This window comes from Panthera leo, chromosome A2 (assembly GCF_018350215.1).
Source record: "Panthera leo isolate Ple1 chromosome A2, P.leo_Ple1_pat1.1, whole genome shotgun sequence".
NCBI classification, from domain to species: Eukaryota; Metazoa; Chordata; class Mammalia; order Carnivora; family Felidae; genus Panthera; species Panthera leo.
Genome location: NC_056680.1, coordinates 161,398,468 through 161,414,755, shown reverse-complemented (window position 1 = coordinate 161,414,755; position 16,288 = coordinate 161,398,468). Strand labels below are relative to the sequence as shown.

The window sequence follows — 16,288 nt, the reverse complement described above, 5'->3', positions numbered from 1 at the left end:
CCTCAGACCTTTATTACTTACTGCACATACCGCCCCCTCCCAGTTGAATTATTTGTTTGTTGTTGTTATAATAAAAATTTTCTGTTCTCTCATATTTCTATAAAATTGGAGTGCTCTTTTTCTTGGAAAACATCTTTGCTATAATTTTCTTTATTATTTTCTTTAAAATGTATTTATTGATTTATTTGAGAGAGCTTTAGCAGGGGAGAGGCAGAGATCAAGAGAATCCAAAGCAGGCTCCACACATCAGTGCAGAACCCAATGCAGGGTTGAACCCACAAACCATGAGATCATGACCAGAGCTGAAACCAAGAGTAGGATGTTCAACTGACTGAGCCTCCCAGGCAATCCACTTTTGCTACCTATTCTAAGAACACAGGGGTGAGTTTCACTTTTTGGTAAAGTTCAAGATGATTTTGGAACTAGTCTTGGTCTACCCTCAAGATATTTCTCCTCCTTTTCCTTGGAAGTTCCCAGCCACATCCTTAAACCCTCTGCCAGTCAAACACCACATTCTCCTTGGATTCATTCATTATGCACTGATAGAAATTATGTGTAACCAAGGCTGCAGAGGCCTTTCTGGTATTCCTAGAGCAAAAATTCCTTTTAATATATGGATAGCAGTAGGAGGGTCTTTATCCCTTTTCTACTTTTCTACTTGGTCCTTCTCACATAATCCATTATAGCATTTCCCAAAGCACATTTACATGTTGTACCAATATGTTCTAGTAGTCATATGTCATTTATGGAAACTCTCCTTGCTCTGCCATCTTGAAATTGGCTTCTCCATGTCCAAACCCATTTTTCCCGAAGGGACATATATCTCTCCCAGTTTTCCTCAACACACATAGATTTAGACTGTACTTTTAGTTAATCTTGAGGATAAGAGAAGCACAACACAAAGAAGCTCACAATCCCTTTAGAAATAGTCGCTCAGGAGAAGGGCCAAGATGGCAGGGTAGCATGGAAGTTTTCTGCTTCTCTTGACCCTGAAATATAGGTAGATAAGCACCAAAGCATTTTTGCACACCCAGAAAATGTACCTGAGGATTAATACAACAATCTGCATAACTTGAGCCACAGAACTTGGCAGGTACGAGGCACAGAAAGGTGATTTGGGGAGAGAGAACCCAAGGAGGGTAGGGAGTTGTTTTTGCTTGTGTAGAGAAGGACAGATACAGGGGGTAGAGTTCAGGAAAATACTCCCCCCAAAAGCAGCTGGAGAGAAAGAGAAAGAGTGGAAACACCCATAAGGGACTGACCAGGAAACAGAAAGGATAAAGCAGAGTTTCAATACCATTAAGGGGGACTCTATAAACAGGGGAACACAGAGTTGGAAACTCTGCAGCTCAATACTTGGCGATGCTGTGGTGGGGAGGGCGAATCCCTAGGAGCAGACAGCGAGGTCTGAGGTCTCCTCAGGCCACATGGTGAGAGGTGGTTACCTTGATAAGAGGACATTTGGTAGAGGCCGTGTGGCCTACCCACAGTCAAAAGTCCCAGCAGACTTCAGAGAACAGCTATTTGCTGGTGTTGGAACAAGGGCGTTAAGGGTGGTGAAGTCTGGCACCACATGTATGTTGTGATTTGCCATAATCTCTGAGACGCTGCTGCTACATGATCACGTGAAAATTTTGTGGGGCAGGTTGGCAGTAGTAGTCTCTGGGCATCTGCAGTAGCGCCACCACACAAACGTTCCCAGGAGCCACCAGCACCTGGCCATTGCTTGGCAAGACACTTCCACAGAGGACCAGAGTGGGTTCAAGCCCCAGGGCCCTCAGAAGTGAGGAGTTTGGAAACACAGCTCTATCTGAGATAAAATTCAGAAGGGAGGTGCCACTTGATTGCTTGGTCATGGATAGTGTAGAAGTGGGGAGTGGATGGAAGCTGGAGACAAAGGACGGTTGCATGTTTGCCCGTGGGTGAGAGCACAGAGTTCTGATGCTGGAGACTGGGTACCTGGGTGACGCCATTTACACCTCTCCCATGCATGCGCATTCACGCATACACATGCCACAATGATCCACACCAGTAACCCTAGCAGCGCCATACAGTGGAGAACAGAGCCATTACACCAAGCCCCATCCAACTGCGCTAACAAAGCTCTGGAGGACTACAACAAGTCTCTCCACCTGCTTAGTGTATTCTCTGGACTATAAAGTGCTCCATAGTTCAACTTCTAGGGGAAACTGGATGTAATTTCATTCATATTTCATTCTGTTTGCTGATCCATTTATTTAATATTTTTTTCTCTTCCTTTCTTGTTCTTGAGTATAGAAAGAAAAAAATTATTTTTATTTTCCATTTTTATAAAAATATTTTCCTTAAAATTTTCTACTGCATTTTTTACTTCTTTTGTAAATTTTTATTCTATTTTACTTTCATAATTTCATTTTATTCAATTTTATTGTATTCTTTATAAAAAATATTTTCAAATGTTTCCTACTTTTTTCCCCTTCTTTTTCTTTTCTTTTCTTTCCCCTTTTCCTCTGTTACATCAAGCTCTTTTCAACAATCAGACCAAAACACACTTAGGACCTAACATCCTTTATGTGATATTTTTGTATTGTTTTTAATTTTTAGTTTTTCTTTTATTAATCCTTTTCTTCCTAAACAAAGGAATTCACCCCCAAAAAAGAACAGGAAACAATGACAGCCAGGGACTTAACACGGATATAAGCAAAATGTCTGAACCAAAATTTAGAATCTTGATCGTATGAATACTAGCTGAAGCTTAAAAAAGCATAGAATCCCTTTCTGTTGAGATAAAAGAATTAAAATTTGTCAGTACTAAATTAAAAATGCTAGAACTGAGATACATCTCAAGTGGTTGCCACGGCGGCAAGGATGGATGAAGCAGAGTAGCAAATCAGCGATGTAGAGGCCAAACTTCTGTTGAATAATGAAGCAGGAAAAAAAAAAAGAGGGAAACGAAGGCAAAAGAGTATGATATAAGATTTAGAGAACTCAGAGACTTATTAAAGAGGAAAAACATCTGAATAATAGGGGCCCCAGTAGATGAGAGAGAAAAAGGGGTAGAAAATTTATGTGAACAAATCATTGCAGAAAACTTTCCTAACCTAGGGAAAGACACAGACATCAAAATACAGGAAGCACAGAGAACTCCCATTAGATTCAACAAAAATCAAAGATCAACAAGGCTTATCATAATCAAATCACAAAATACACAGACGAGGAAAGAATTATGAAATCAGCAAGGGAAAAAAGTCCTTAACCTACATGGGAAGCCAGATGTGGTTCTCAGCAGACTTATCCACAGAAACTTGGCAGGCCAATAAGGAGTGGCAGGATATATTCGATGTGCTGAATCAGAAAAATATGCAGCCAGGAATTCTTTATCCAGCAAGACTGTCATTCAAAATAGAAGGAGAGATAAAGAGTTTCCCAGACAAATGAAAAATAAAGAAGTTTGCGACTACCAAACCAGCCCTGCAAGAAATTTTAAGTGGGATTATCTGAGGGGAGAAAAGATGAACCAAAACAAAAAAAGACCAAAAGCAACAAAGACTAGAAAGGACCAAAGAACATCCCCAGAAACTCAAACTCTACAGGCAACAAAATGGCAATAAATTCATAAATTTCAGTACTCACTCTAAATGTCAGTGGTCTAAATGTTCCAATCAAAAGACATAGGGTAACAGAATGGATAAGAAAACAAGATCCATCTTTATGCTGTTTGCAAAAGACCTATTTTAGACCTAAAGTAACCTTCAGATAGAAAGTAAGGGGATGGAGAACCATCTATCATGCTAATGGTCTACAAAAGAAAGCCAGAGTAGCCATCCTTATATCAGACAATCTAGATTTCAAAATAAAGACAGCAACAAGAGATGAAGGAGGGCATTATATCGTAATTAAGGGGTCTATCCACGAAGAAGACCTAACGATTGTAAACGTTTGTGCCTCCACCATGAAAGCACCCAAATATAGAAACCAATTAATCACAACCATAAAGAAACTCATTGATAATAATACCATAAGATTAGGGGACTTCAACGCCCCACTTACAGCAATAAACAGATCATCTAAGCAGAAAACCAATGAAACAGTGGCTTTGAATGACACACTGGACCTGTGTACTTAACAGATATATTCAGAACATGTCATCCCAAAGCAGCAGAATACACATTCTTCTCAAGTGCACATGGAACATGCTCCAGAATAGATCACATATGGGACACAAATCAGCCCTCAACAAGTACAAAAAGATCGAGATCATACCGTGCATATTTTCAGACTACGGCACTATGAAACTCGAAATCAACCACAAGGAAAAATTTGGAAAGACAACACATACTTGGAGAGTAAAGAACGTCCTGCTAAAGAATGAATGGCTTAACCAAGAAGTTAAAGAGGAGATTAAAAGTACATGGAAGCCAATGAACATAACACCACAGCCCAAAACCTCTGAAACTCAACAAATGTGGTTATAAGAGGGAAGTATATAGCAATCCAGGCCTTCCTAAAGAAGCAAGAAAGGTCTCAGGTACACAACCTAACCTTATACCTTAAACAACTGGAAAGAGAACAGCAAATAAACCCCAAACCAGCAGGAGATGGGAAATAATAAAGAGCAAAGCAGAAATCAATGCTATGAAAAACAAAAACAAAAAACAGTAGAACAGATCAATGAAACCAGAAGCTGGTTCTTTGAAAGAATTAACAAAATTGATAAACCTTTAGCCAGTTTGATCAAAAAGAAAAAGGAAAAAATGCAAATAAATAAAATCAAGAATGAAAAAGGAGAGATCACAACCAACACAGCAGAAATACAAACAATAATAGGCGAATATTAGGAACAATTATATGCCAATAAATTGGGCCATCTGGAAGAAATGGACAAATTCCTAGAAACATATAAACTACCAAGACTGAAATAAGAAGAAATAGAAAATTTGAACAGACCCATAGCCAGTAAAGAAATTGAATTAGTAATCAAAAATCTCCCTACAAACAAGAGTCCAGGGCTGTAGGGCTTTCCAGGGGAATTCTACCAAACATTTAAAGAAGAGTTAACACTTATTCTTTTGAAGCTTTTCTAAAAAATAGAAATGGAAGGAAAGCTTCCAAACTCAAACTCATTATCTTGATTCCCAAACCAGACAAAGATCCCACTAAAACGAGAACTACAGACCAATTTCCCTGGTGAATATGGATGCGAAAATTCCCAACAAGATACTAGCCAACTGGACCCAACAATACTTTAGAATAATTATTCAGTACGATCCATGGGATTTATACCTGGGATGCAGGCCTTGTTCAATATCCACAAACCAATCAATGTGATACATCACATCAATAAAAGAAAGGAAAACAGTCACATGACCCTCTCAATAGATGCAGAGAAAACATTTGACACAATACAGCATCCTTTCTTTATAAGAACCCTCAAGAAAGTAGGGATAGAAGAATCATACCTCAAGATCATAAAAGCCATATACAAAAGACCCACTGCTGATATCATCCTCAATGGTGAAAAACTGAGAGCTTTCTCCCTAAGGTCAGGAGAAGGGCAAGGATGTCCACTATTGCTAGTGTTATTCAACACAGTATTGGAAGCCCTAACCTTAGCAATCAGACAACACAAAGGAATAAAAGGCATCCAAATTGGCAAGGAGGAAATCAAACTTTCACTCTTTGCAGATGATATGATACTCTATATGGAAAACCCAAAAGATTCCTCCAAAGAATTCTTAGGACTTATCTATGAATTCAAAAGTCACGTTTCTCAGGATCCACATAAGAGTGAAACCATATGGTATCTGTCTTTCTCTGTATGGCTTATTTCACTTAGCATCACACTCTCCAGTTCAATCCTGAGAAACGTAACAGAAACCCATGGGGGAGGGAAAGGAAAAAAAAAAGAGGTTAGAGTGGGAGAGAGCCAAAGCATAAGAGACTGTTAAAAACTGAGAACAAACTGAGGGTTGATGGGGGGTGGGAGGGAGGGTAGGGTGGGTGATGGGTATTGAGGAGGACACCTTTTGGGATGAGCACTGGGTGTTGTATGGAAGCCAATTTGACAGTAAATTTCATATATTAAAAAAATAATAAATAAATAAATAAACATAAAAAAAAGTCACAGGATATAAAATCAATGCACAGAAATCGATTGCATATCTATACACCAGTTATGAAGCAACAGAAAGAGAAATCAAGGAATCGATCCCATTTACAATTGCACCAAAACCCATAAAATACCTAGGAATAAATCTAACCAAAGAGGTGATAAATCTATACACTGAAAATTATAGAAAGCTTATGAAAGAAATTGAAGAAGACACAAAAAATGGAAAAATATTCCATGTTCATGCATTGGAAGAACAAATATTGTTAAAATGTTGATAGTACCTCAACAATCTACATATTCAATGCAATCCCTAACAAAATAACACAAGCATTTTTACAAAGCTGGAACAAACAATCCTAAAATGTGTATGGAAACATAAAAGACCCCGAATAGCCAAAGCAATCTTGAGAAAGAAAAGCAAAGCTGGAGGCATCACAATTCCAGATTTCAAGATGTATTATAAAACTGTAATAATCAAGACAGTATGATACTGGCACAAAACAGACACTTAGATTAATGGAATAGGATAGAGAACCCAGAAATGAACCCACAAACATACGGCCAACCAATATTTTACAAAGTAGGAAAGAATACGCAATGGAATAAGGACAGTCTCCTCAGGAAATGGTGTTGGGGAAACTGGACCACTTTTATACATCATACACAAAAATAAACTCAATACGGATGAAAGACCTAAACATAAGACAGGGAGCCATCAAAATCCTAGAGGAAAAAGCAGGCAAAAACCTCTTTGAACTTGGCCGCAGCAACTTCTTACTCAATGTGTCTCTGGAGGCAGGGAAACAAAAACAAAAATAAACTATTGGGGCCTCATCAAGATAAAAAGCTTCTGCACGGCAAAGGAAACAATCAGCGAAACTAAAAGTCAACTGACAAAATGGGTGAGGATATTTGTAAATGACATATCAGATAAAGGGTTAGGATCCAAAACGTATAAAGAACTTATCAAACTCAACACCCAAAAAAGAAATAATTCACTGAAGAAATGGGAAAAAGACATGAATAGACACTTTTCTAAAGAAGACATCTAAAAAGGGGTGCCTGCATGGCTCAGTTGGTTAAGCGTCCGACTTTGGTTCAGGTCATGATTTCATGGTTCATGAGTTTGAGCCCCGTGTCAGGCTCTGTCCTGACAGTTCAGAACCAGGAGCCCTCTTCAGATTCTGTGTCTGCCTCTCTGTCTTTGCTCCTCCCCTGCTCACACTCTCTCTCGCTCTCTCTCTGAAATAAATATACGTTAAAAATTGTTTAAAAGAAGACATCCAGATGGATAACAAATGGAAAAATGCTCCACATTACTCATTATCAGTGAAATGCAAACCAAAACCACAATGAAATACCACCAGTCACAATGGCTAAAATTAATAACTCAGGCAACAGATGTTGGTGAGGATGAGGAGAAAGAGGATCCCTTTTGCACTGCTGGTGGGAATGCGAGCTGGTGCAGCCACTTGGAAAACAGTATGGAGGTTCCTCAAAAAATTAAAAGTAGAACTACCCTATGACCTAGCAATTGCACTACTAGGTATTTATCCAAGGGATAAATTTCAGACACATGCACCCTAATATTCATAGCAGCACTATCGACAATAGACAAAGTATGGAAAGAGTCCAAATGTCCATCCACCAACAGATGAATGGGTAAAGAAGATGTATATATACACAATGGAGTGCTGCTCAGTGATCAAAAAGAATGAAATCTTGCCATTTGCAGCAACATGGTTGGAATTAGAGGGTATTATGCTAAGTCAAATTAGTCAACCAGAGAAAGACAAATATCATATGACTTCACTCATATGTGGAATTTAAGATATAAAACAGATGAACATAAGGGAAGGGAAGCAAAAAATAATATAAAAACAGGGAGAGGGACAAAACCTAAGAGACTCTTAAATATGGAGAACAAACAGAGGGTTTCTGGAGGGGTTGTGGATGGGGGTATGGGCTAAATGGGTAAAGGGCATTAAGGAAGACACTTGTTGGGATGAGCACTGGGTGTTATATATAGGAGATGAGTCACTGGATTCTATTCCTGAAATAATTATTGTACTATATGCTAACTAAGGAATGAAAATTTTAAAAAGAAGTAATAATTTTCAAAAAAAAAAAAGGAAATAGTCACTCAGATTGAGATAGATTTGGTTTCACTGTAGAATGTGCATACACTTTGCATCTACTGTTTTCATTATTGGAATTTTAGCCAAAGTTCCATTATGAATTTAACATCTTACTGTATTATAACCTTCTGTGAGCAAATATTTAAACAAAGAGACACACACACCTCCCAATAAAAAGTAAATACAGGTTTAATCTGAAAAAAATGTCTTTAACTGCAGCGATTCTTTCCTGTGTAAGTACATTCAATTATTGTCACCTTTGCATTCAGGTTAATGCTGTAGATGAGGCAAAGCCAAAGGTTCTACTCCTGAGAAGCACTAGGGAGATGAGAGTCCCACGTGAAATACCCTGAGAGGGGCACCTGAGGGGTTCAGTCAAGTAAGTGTCCATCTTCAGCTCAGGTGATGATCGCACAGTTCATGAGTATGAGCCCTGCATGGGCTCTGTGCTGAGGGCTTGGAGCCTGGAGCTTGCTTCAGATTCTGTGTCTCCCTCTCTCCCTGCCCCTCCCCAACTCATGCTCTGTCTCTGTCTCTCTCTCTCTCTCTCTCAAAACTAAAATAAACATTAAAAAATATTGAAATACCTTGAGAGCAGTGATGCCCATTTGTCCCCCATGGCAGAATGCAGGTAGAAAGTCCTTGATAGATATTACACATGGTGGTTCATACAATAGGAGAATGACATGTGCGACACATTCACTTCTCTCCAGCTTTAAGAGTTTATATCTATGTATCCATTCATTAACATTCATTGATTGTTTTACTTCAGGGTAGATTTTATACCATAATACTACAATGAGAATCTAAGAGCACCTGGCTGGCTCAGTCAGTTGAGTGACTGACTTTTGATTTCAGCTCAGGTCATGATCACACCATTGGTGGGCTGGAGACCCACATCGGGCTCTACACTGACAGCTTGGAGCCTGCTTGGGATTCTCTCCCTCCCTCTCTTTCTGCCCCTCCCCTGCTTGTGCTCACTCTCCTTTCCTCTGTTTCAAAGTAAATAAATAAACAAAACAACAACAAAAGAGTACGCTGAGAATTTAGAGGTAAGTAAAACAAAGTCCCTTTGGAGACTGGCTTCACTCACTCAGCATAAAAACTTTGAGAATCATCCATGTGGTGTGTGTCCATAGCTTGTCCTCTTTCATTGCTGACTAGGATTCCATCTTATGGATGCACCACAGTTTATCACTTCTTTTTTATTTAGTCTTATGCCCATAATTGACTGCTCTTATCTCATTGCATTGGCTAAAACGTCTATCATGATGTTGAATAGTAAAGGATGGACATGGCTTGCTTTGTTCCTAAATATATCTTCAGTGATTCCCAGTTAAGTAAGGGAGATACTGGATTACAGTAGTTTGTATTTGTATACACAAATTTGTATTTGTGTGTGTATAAATATTTTAAACAAGTATTCTCCACTTTTTATAAAAGTTTTTAAAATTTATTTTGAGAAAGAGAGAGAGAGAGGGAGAGCGAGCATGTGTGAGCAGGGGAGTGGCAGAGAGAGGAAGAGAGAATCCCAAGCAGGCTCCACACTGTCCCAAAGAGTCAGATGCGCTGCTCAATCCCAAGAACTGTGAGATCATGACCTGAGCCGAAATTGAGTCAGACGTTTAGACCAACTGACCCACCCAGGTGCCCCTGTCTACTCTTTTCTTGAGTGAATAGCTATTATATTATTTATCATGAATAGCTGTTAAATTTTGTCAAAGGCTTTCACAAATCATCTATGGAAATAACCTTATGATTATTTTTCCTTAAGTCTATTGATAAGGTGAATGACATTAATAGATTTTCCAATAACAAATCAATTTTTCATTTATGTTTAAGAATGTGGTGGAGTCTATTTGCTAGTATTTTATTTGGTATTTTTGTTTTGATACTCATGACAGATATTGGTTTATAGTATCATCTTTTTGTATGGTCTTTATCAAGCTTAGGTATCAATGCTATACTTCTTTTGAAAAAGCAGTTAGGGAAATTTCCCTTCATTTCCAATGTTCTGCAACAATTTAAAGAGCACTGGGACTATCTGAATGTTGAAGGTTCAGAAGAACTCCCATGCAAAACCATCTGGCCTTGGTACTTACTTTGTGGTATGGTCCCTGAATGGCTTTCTCAATCTCGTCCATGTAAATTGGTCTATTTCACCTTCATCTGTCTAGTGGAAATGGTTTTGCTAATCTGTATTTCCCCAGGAAAGTTATCCCCTTCATCCAGATCTTGACATTTATTTGCAAAGAAGTCTTAAATTTTAAAAATTTCTTCTGATTTAGTTGTCACTACCTCTTATCATATTGAAAATTTTATTTGTGTCCCTTTCCCCTTTTCTTATCCAAAAAGATAATGAGTAGTTTAATTTTTTTCAACAAACCAGAGTTTTAATTTATTAATTAGGCCCTGTATGTTTTATTCACCACCACATTAATTTTTGTTTTTATCTTTATTATTTCCATACTTTCTTTTAGTTTACTTCATTTTCATGGGTATTGTTTGGTGTGAGAATTGAATTTATTAATTTTCATTCTTTTATTCTTATTGGAGAAGTTTTGGGTGTGCTTCATTTTCCTTCCCTCATTTCTTTGTTTTTTGAAAATGTTTATTTATTTATTTTAAAGTGTACTTATTCATATTGAGAAAGTAGAGAGAGTATGAGTGGGAGAGGGGCAGAGAGAGAGTGAGACTCAGAATCTGAACAGGCTCCAGGCTCTGATCTGTCAGCACAGAGCCCAACGTGGGGCTTGAATCTATGAAGTGTGAGATCATGACCTGAGCTGAAGTCAGACACTTAATCCACTGAGCCACCCAGGTACCCCAAGCAATGTCAAGATTTAAACACTTTACAGAATCTCAAACATTTACTGATGTCAGGCACTGCATTTTACAGGGGAAGCACTTGGATTCACCCCATATATGGCAGTGAGTAAATAATTGCTGACCTGTAACTATACACTACGAGTTATGCATTCCAGCCCAGTGATCTTTCTCAAAATTGTCATCAATATTCCAGCTATAATGAACAGCAATCTACAGAACAAACTGCACATTCTAACGAGAAAGCAGTAAAACAAGTTGCACACTCTGTACAATGGACACAATAACAGAACAGGGAATTTGGCGAACAAATGAATACAAAATAAAATAAAGACGAATGTTTTGATTAGGCCTTGTTTTAGGCCATTTGCTTCAGCTGAGTAACGTCTCTGAATTTGCACGTACTTCACAAAATCTCTTTTGAAATCCTTGAACCTTTCCTCTGACCACACAGGTCCACATTCTGACGCTGTTACTAGGCTGTAGAGCCCATTGGTGTAGGGGTCACCCCTTTTCTCCAACACCAGGTCCTCAATCACATCCATTAGCTCCCTCACTTGGCCATCCCGCTCACTCCCTGTAGCACAGTTGTTAAAGGCACACACTCTGCCCCCACATGCTGCCACCACCTTGCACAGGGCTTTATTATCTGTGTCGCGGATGTAATCTGTCACGGATTCTCCCTCCAGGTCTTCCTTGTGGGTGAAGAGGACAATTGTGTGTCTCATGGCATCTTCTCCAAAGATCTCCTTCACCCTCTGCACAGCCTGCTGGTCCTGGTCAGTGAATCGGCCCAGCTGGGCCACCAGGAGCAGCACATGGGGTCCTGGTGCAGAGAGTAAGTAGCATCTCCACACCTCTTTGTACAAGGAATCAGAGTGGTCCTTCCCAGAAAACATATCCGGTGTGTCAATAATGACCATCTCCCTCCCTCCCCAGCTTCCCTGATGTTTACTGCAAGTCTTAGTGATGGACTGGGCACTCAGCCGCGATTCAAATGCTTGCATCCTGAGGATGCTGTTCCCTGTAGCACTTTTGCCGGTTCCTGTTTTGCCCACCAGCATGATTCTCAGCTCTGATCCTCTGGCACGTTGGCTCTTCATACATGGTTCTGTAGAGCAAGTTTACAGTGTCATGAATATACTGCTTATGCCAATGGAATATTTTTAACAATGGGAGATATTCCCACCTTATGGGCAAAGAGAATCTTCCAATACATTGTATTGATAAAACAGAAGCTAACTCCATTATCAAATAAAACAAACAATGATTTTTAAAACATCTCAGTTTCTTTAGGAATGCCACGTTGGATCTTAGAAAAACATACTCAGGGGACGAGACAGATTTAGAAACATATGGGGTGCCTGGGTGGCTCAGCTGGTTAAGTGTCCGACTTCAGCTCAAGTCGTGATCTTGCAGTCTGTGAGTTCAAGCCCGGCATCGGACTTTGTGCTGACAACTCAGAGCCTGGAGCCTGCTTCGGATTCTGTGTCTCCTTCAGTCTTTGCCCCCGCCCACTGCACCCCTGCTCACGCTCTGTCTTTCTCTCAAAAATGAATAAATGTTAAAAAAAAGAAAAGAAACATATCTTGTCATGCAAGGCTTGCCCAAATCACCTAGTTCTGGCTGTCTAAAGTACACATTTTCTGAAGATCAGAGATGTGTAGTCAAGACTGTGAGTTCCATCTCACAGTCAGTTAAGTAACTTGACTCCGTTCCAAGGTCAGAGATGGTTCCTCTGACTTCTCTGGGCTGGGGTGTGTTCTTGACCACTAGTGAAATGGCTGGACCAGGGAAATACTGGAATGAGCAGCATAAAATTTTTCTCTCTAATGAAGAAGCATCTGATAGCTTATGCTTTGCTTAGAGAGGGTAGAATGATTTTTATATAAAATAGGCAGAAAATATGGTAAAATAATCACACACACACAAGAATTCACATTCTTACCAGAATGACTGCATTCCTGTTGATCCATTGCTGTTCCTGAAGGACAGAGAGGCCAGAGACCAATAATATATATATTATATATATAAATATTATTATAAATATATATTATATATGTTTATAAATATTATATATACAATGTATATGTGTATAATATATGTTATATTATACATTTATATTTATACATTTATATACTTACATTTATATTTACGTTTTTAGTTTATTAGTTCTGCATCATGAAAGACTCTTGTATTCCAAGAGCACTGTCATACCCATGGCTCGTTTGTTTACTCATAGTTGATGGGGGAGATAATTAATCTGTCTTACAGAGAAATAGAGTCCCTTGCCCAAAGTCACCCAGTGAGTTGAAAAGTGGGTTTAGTTTGTAAGACCTACCTGCTCCTGGTCTCCACATCTACCTCTTCTCTACTTCCTCCATCCTCCCAAGACCTCCTGCCCCTCCTGCTCTCTTTGGCCTCACCCTTTCCCTCTCTCATCTTCCTCTCTAAATCTGCCTTCCCCAGATGTGAGGTTCAGTCTTTTCTTTCCTTCTCTCCTTTCCCCACCTTGCTCCCTTCTTCCCTACCTCTCCTCTCTCTCCAACCCCACCACTCTGCCTTGCAGTCCTTGCAAGAGACTCCATGAATCAAGTATACTATCTTTGAATCCAGAAATACATTTCATTCAATCCATCAATTACTTGCATTTTCTTCTTTCCTCAACAGCATGAAGAAGCCCTGGGGTCTATCCCTTTTCCTATACATTGCTTTGTTTCATCAGATAGTTTTTCTCTTTTGCTTAAAGAGCTCTTTTTCTCACAGCATATACCAAAGTGACAAGGCACAGAAAACTCATGAGCACATGGGAATGTCCAAATTCTTTTCACTGACTTTATGTTAAGGAAGCTCTGTTTGCCAGTAACATGTAAACTAAACTATACGATGTTTACAGTTCCTGTAAACTGACCAAACTTCAGGCAAAGCAGTCACTCTAAATTGTTTCCCTTAAAATCAGGAAAATTGTTCTTAAAATTTTTTTTTTTCAAGCATAGCCTGGGAAGTAGAAATCAACACTGAGGAGCTTTTCGTGAATGTGAGCTTATCTGATTTACTGTAAAAAAAAAAAACCACAACCAAACAACAAACAACAAAAACAAAAAAACAAAAACCCAGATGACTCCTTGTTAAAACCTGTGACTTGCCAGCTCAGCTCAAAGAGAAAGAAAATAAAACAAAAGCGCAGTCTATCTTCTTCCTCTTCTCAATCTCCACAGAGACTCCCTGCTGCAAAAGAGCCCCACCATGCGCCTGTGTCTGACATTCTCATTTATGCCGAATGCACACAATAAACAGTTAAAATAGGAAATTTTAATCAGTAGTTACTTGCTATCAGGTGGACCGTGTTTTCTTGCCAGTAGTGGAACACCAGTGTTCGAATGATTTCAGCTGGACAGAAAAGAAAGGCAGGACTGCCTGCGGCAGATTTGATCCCTTCTCTGCAGGGCTGTGTCCTCACTGTTTCAAGTTTGCCCAAGTGCAAAGCCCCGCCCCTTGCGGAAGTTAAGCCTCTTTCTCACTGGTGGCAGCGACTGTTCTAAAGGCAAGTGTGGACTGGGGAGGACAAGAGCATGGAAGGGGCACCTCTAATGGGGTGCTGTGCAGAGACGGAAGTTTGCAGGAAGAGGAACCTGAGAGAAGCCCACTTCCTGAGTCAGACTGGAAGTTAGCAGTCATTAACTTTTAGAGCATTTTGAAATAACCCACTCATGGCTTTCCTGGCACCCTGGCTTTTCATTTCTGTACAGGTCTGTAATTTCAGGGGACGCACTTCTGGGGATCAAAGATCTAGTCGTGTCTACAGTAATAATTCGAGTGTGGACATTCAGGAAGAACAAACCAAAGAGTTAAAGTTGAAATTGTTCAAATGCTCTTTCTTCTTATTTATGTGGCAGCCATCACAGCAGGGGAGAGAGAATATGGAGTTTACATTGCCTTCATCTCAGATTTGCAGTAACCTCATGTGGCTTTCTCTCCCAACCCACTGATGAGGAATAGTCCCACAACCCTGGCCTCACTACAGTAAGGCTGGGAAATGCAGTGGAGCCGTGGGATTTGGGTGAACATCACTACCTTGCTACACACGCTATTATTACCTTGCTTTGTATTCTTCCAGATTCGTTTCTATGCAGTTCCTTAAGTGTGCTAAAGAACAATACAATGTGGGTAACTCCTGCTTAATATCAGTAATCTATTTCTAAAAATAAGATATTCTGTGTCAAAACAGTAACAGAGACCTATTTCCTATTGTTTTATATGTAAAACAAATGTAATGTAAATATAATACATCAAGCCAAAGCCTATCAATTTTCTAAATCATATATAAAATTCAGTAAAGCACTTATATATAATTTAAAAAAATAATAAACACTTGGGGGCACCTGGGTGACCCAGTCAGTTAAGCATCCGGTTCCTGGTTTTGGCTCAGGTCATGATCTCACGGGGAGATGGGGAGATACTGGTCAAAGGTAAAAGGCTTCAGTTATAAGATGACTAAGTCCCGGGGTCTAAGGTACAGCATGATAACTATAGTTATAATTCTGGATTGTACCTTTGAAAGTTGTTGAGACAGCAGATCTGAAGCAACCTCAGCACACTCATAAAGAAGTGCAGTGGGAGTGCATGAGGTGAACTAGCAAAGGCGGGGGTGGGGAGTGTGGAACAATCCATACCTGTCGTTGGTTGCTGACTTCCAAAGTTTCATGGAAGTGATGAGTGCAAAGCAAAACAAAGGAAAGACACAATACAACAAACATACAAACAAAGAAACAAACAAACAAGAACTCCCAATTTGGATCTTTTAAAAGAGGTTAGATTTAGAGGGTTGTCCATTGAAAAGTGTGAAGAATTGTTAGCTTAACATAGCACAGGATTTGCTGCCAAGGAACTGGTTTGAACTGATGCCCAAAGTTTTAAGAAGGGTCAGTCTCATAGTATAAAAATTAATGACTAGGGGCACCTGGGTGCCTCAGTTGGTTAAGCATCCCACTTCAGTACAGGTCATGATCTTGTGGTCCATGGGTTCCAGCCCCGTGTCATGCTCTGTGCTGACAGCTCAGAGTCTGGAGCCTGCTTCAGATTCTGTGACCCTCTCTCTCTCCCCCTTCCCCCTCAAAAATAAATATTCAAAAAAAATTTTTTTAATTAATGACTAAACTTTTAAATTAAAAAATTTTAGGGACACCTGGGTGGCTCAGTTGGTTGAGTGTCCGACTCTTGATTTCAGCTCAGG

General features: G+C 39.5%; 1 protein-coding gene across 2 annotated transcripts; it reads right to left on the bottom strand.

The window, feature by feature from the left end:
- Window positions 1-10,991: 10,991 nt before the first annotated feature.
- On the bottom strand, window positions 10,992-14,518 carry GIMAP2 (GTPase, IMAP family member 2). Of its 2 annotated transcripts, none has more exons than XM_042927048.1 (3): window positions 14,383-14,518; window positions 13,004-13,063; window positions 10,992-12,166 (listed from the first exon to the last, which is right to left on the bottom strand). In XM_042927048.1, exons 2-3 carry the CDS (start codon window positions 13,029-13,031, stop codon window positions 11,187-11,189), a joined length of 1,008 nt encoding a protein of 335 aa, XP_042782982.1. In that variant the 5' UTR covers window positions 13,032-13,063; window positions 14,383-14,518; the 3' UTR covers window positions 10,992-11,186. The 2 variants fall into 2 exon arrangements, with proteins under 2 accessions (XP_042782982.1, XP_042782981.1); XM_042927047.1 differs by having other exon boundaries at window positions 13,004-13,039.
- Between the last annotated feature and the right edge of the window lie 1,770 nt (window positions 14,519-16,288).

Excerpts from the sequence above, each read along its gene's own strand:
- GIMAP2 (XM_042927048.1), bottom strand. The coding sequence starts at position 13,031 with ATGGATCAACAGGAATGCAGTCATTCTG. Across the intron at positions 12,167-13,003 it reads ACAGGAATGCAGTCATTCTG|AACCATGTATGAAGAGCCAA; the intron begins GTAAGAATGTGA and ends CTTGCTCTACAG.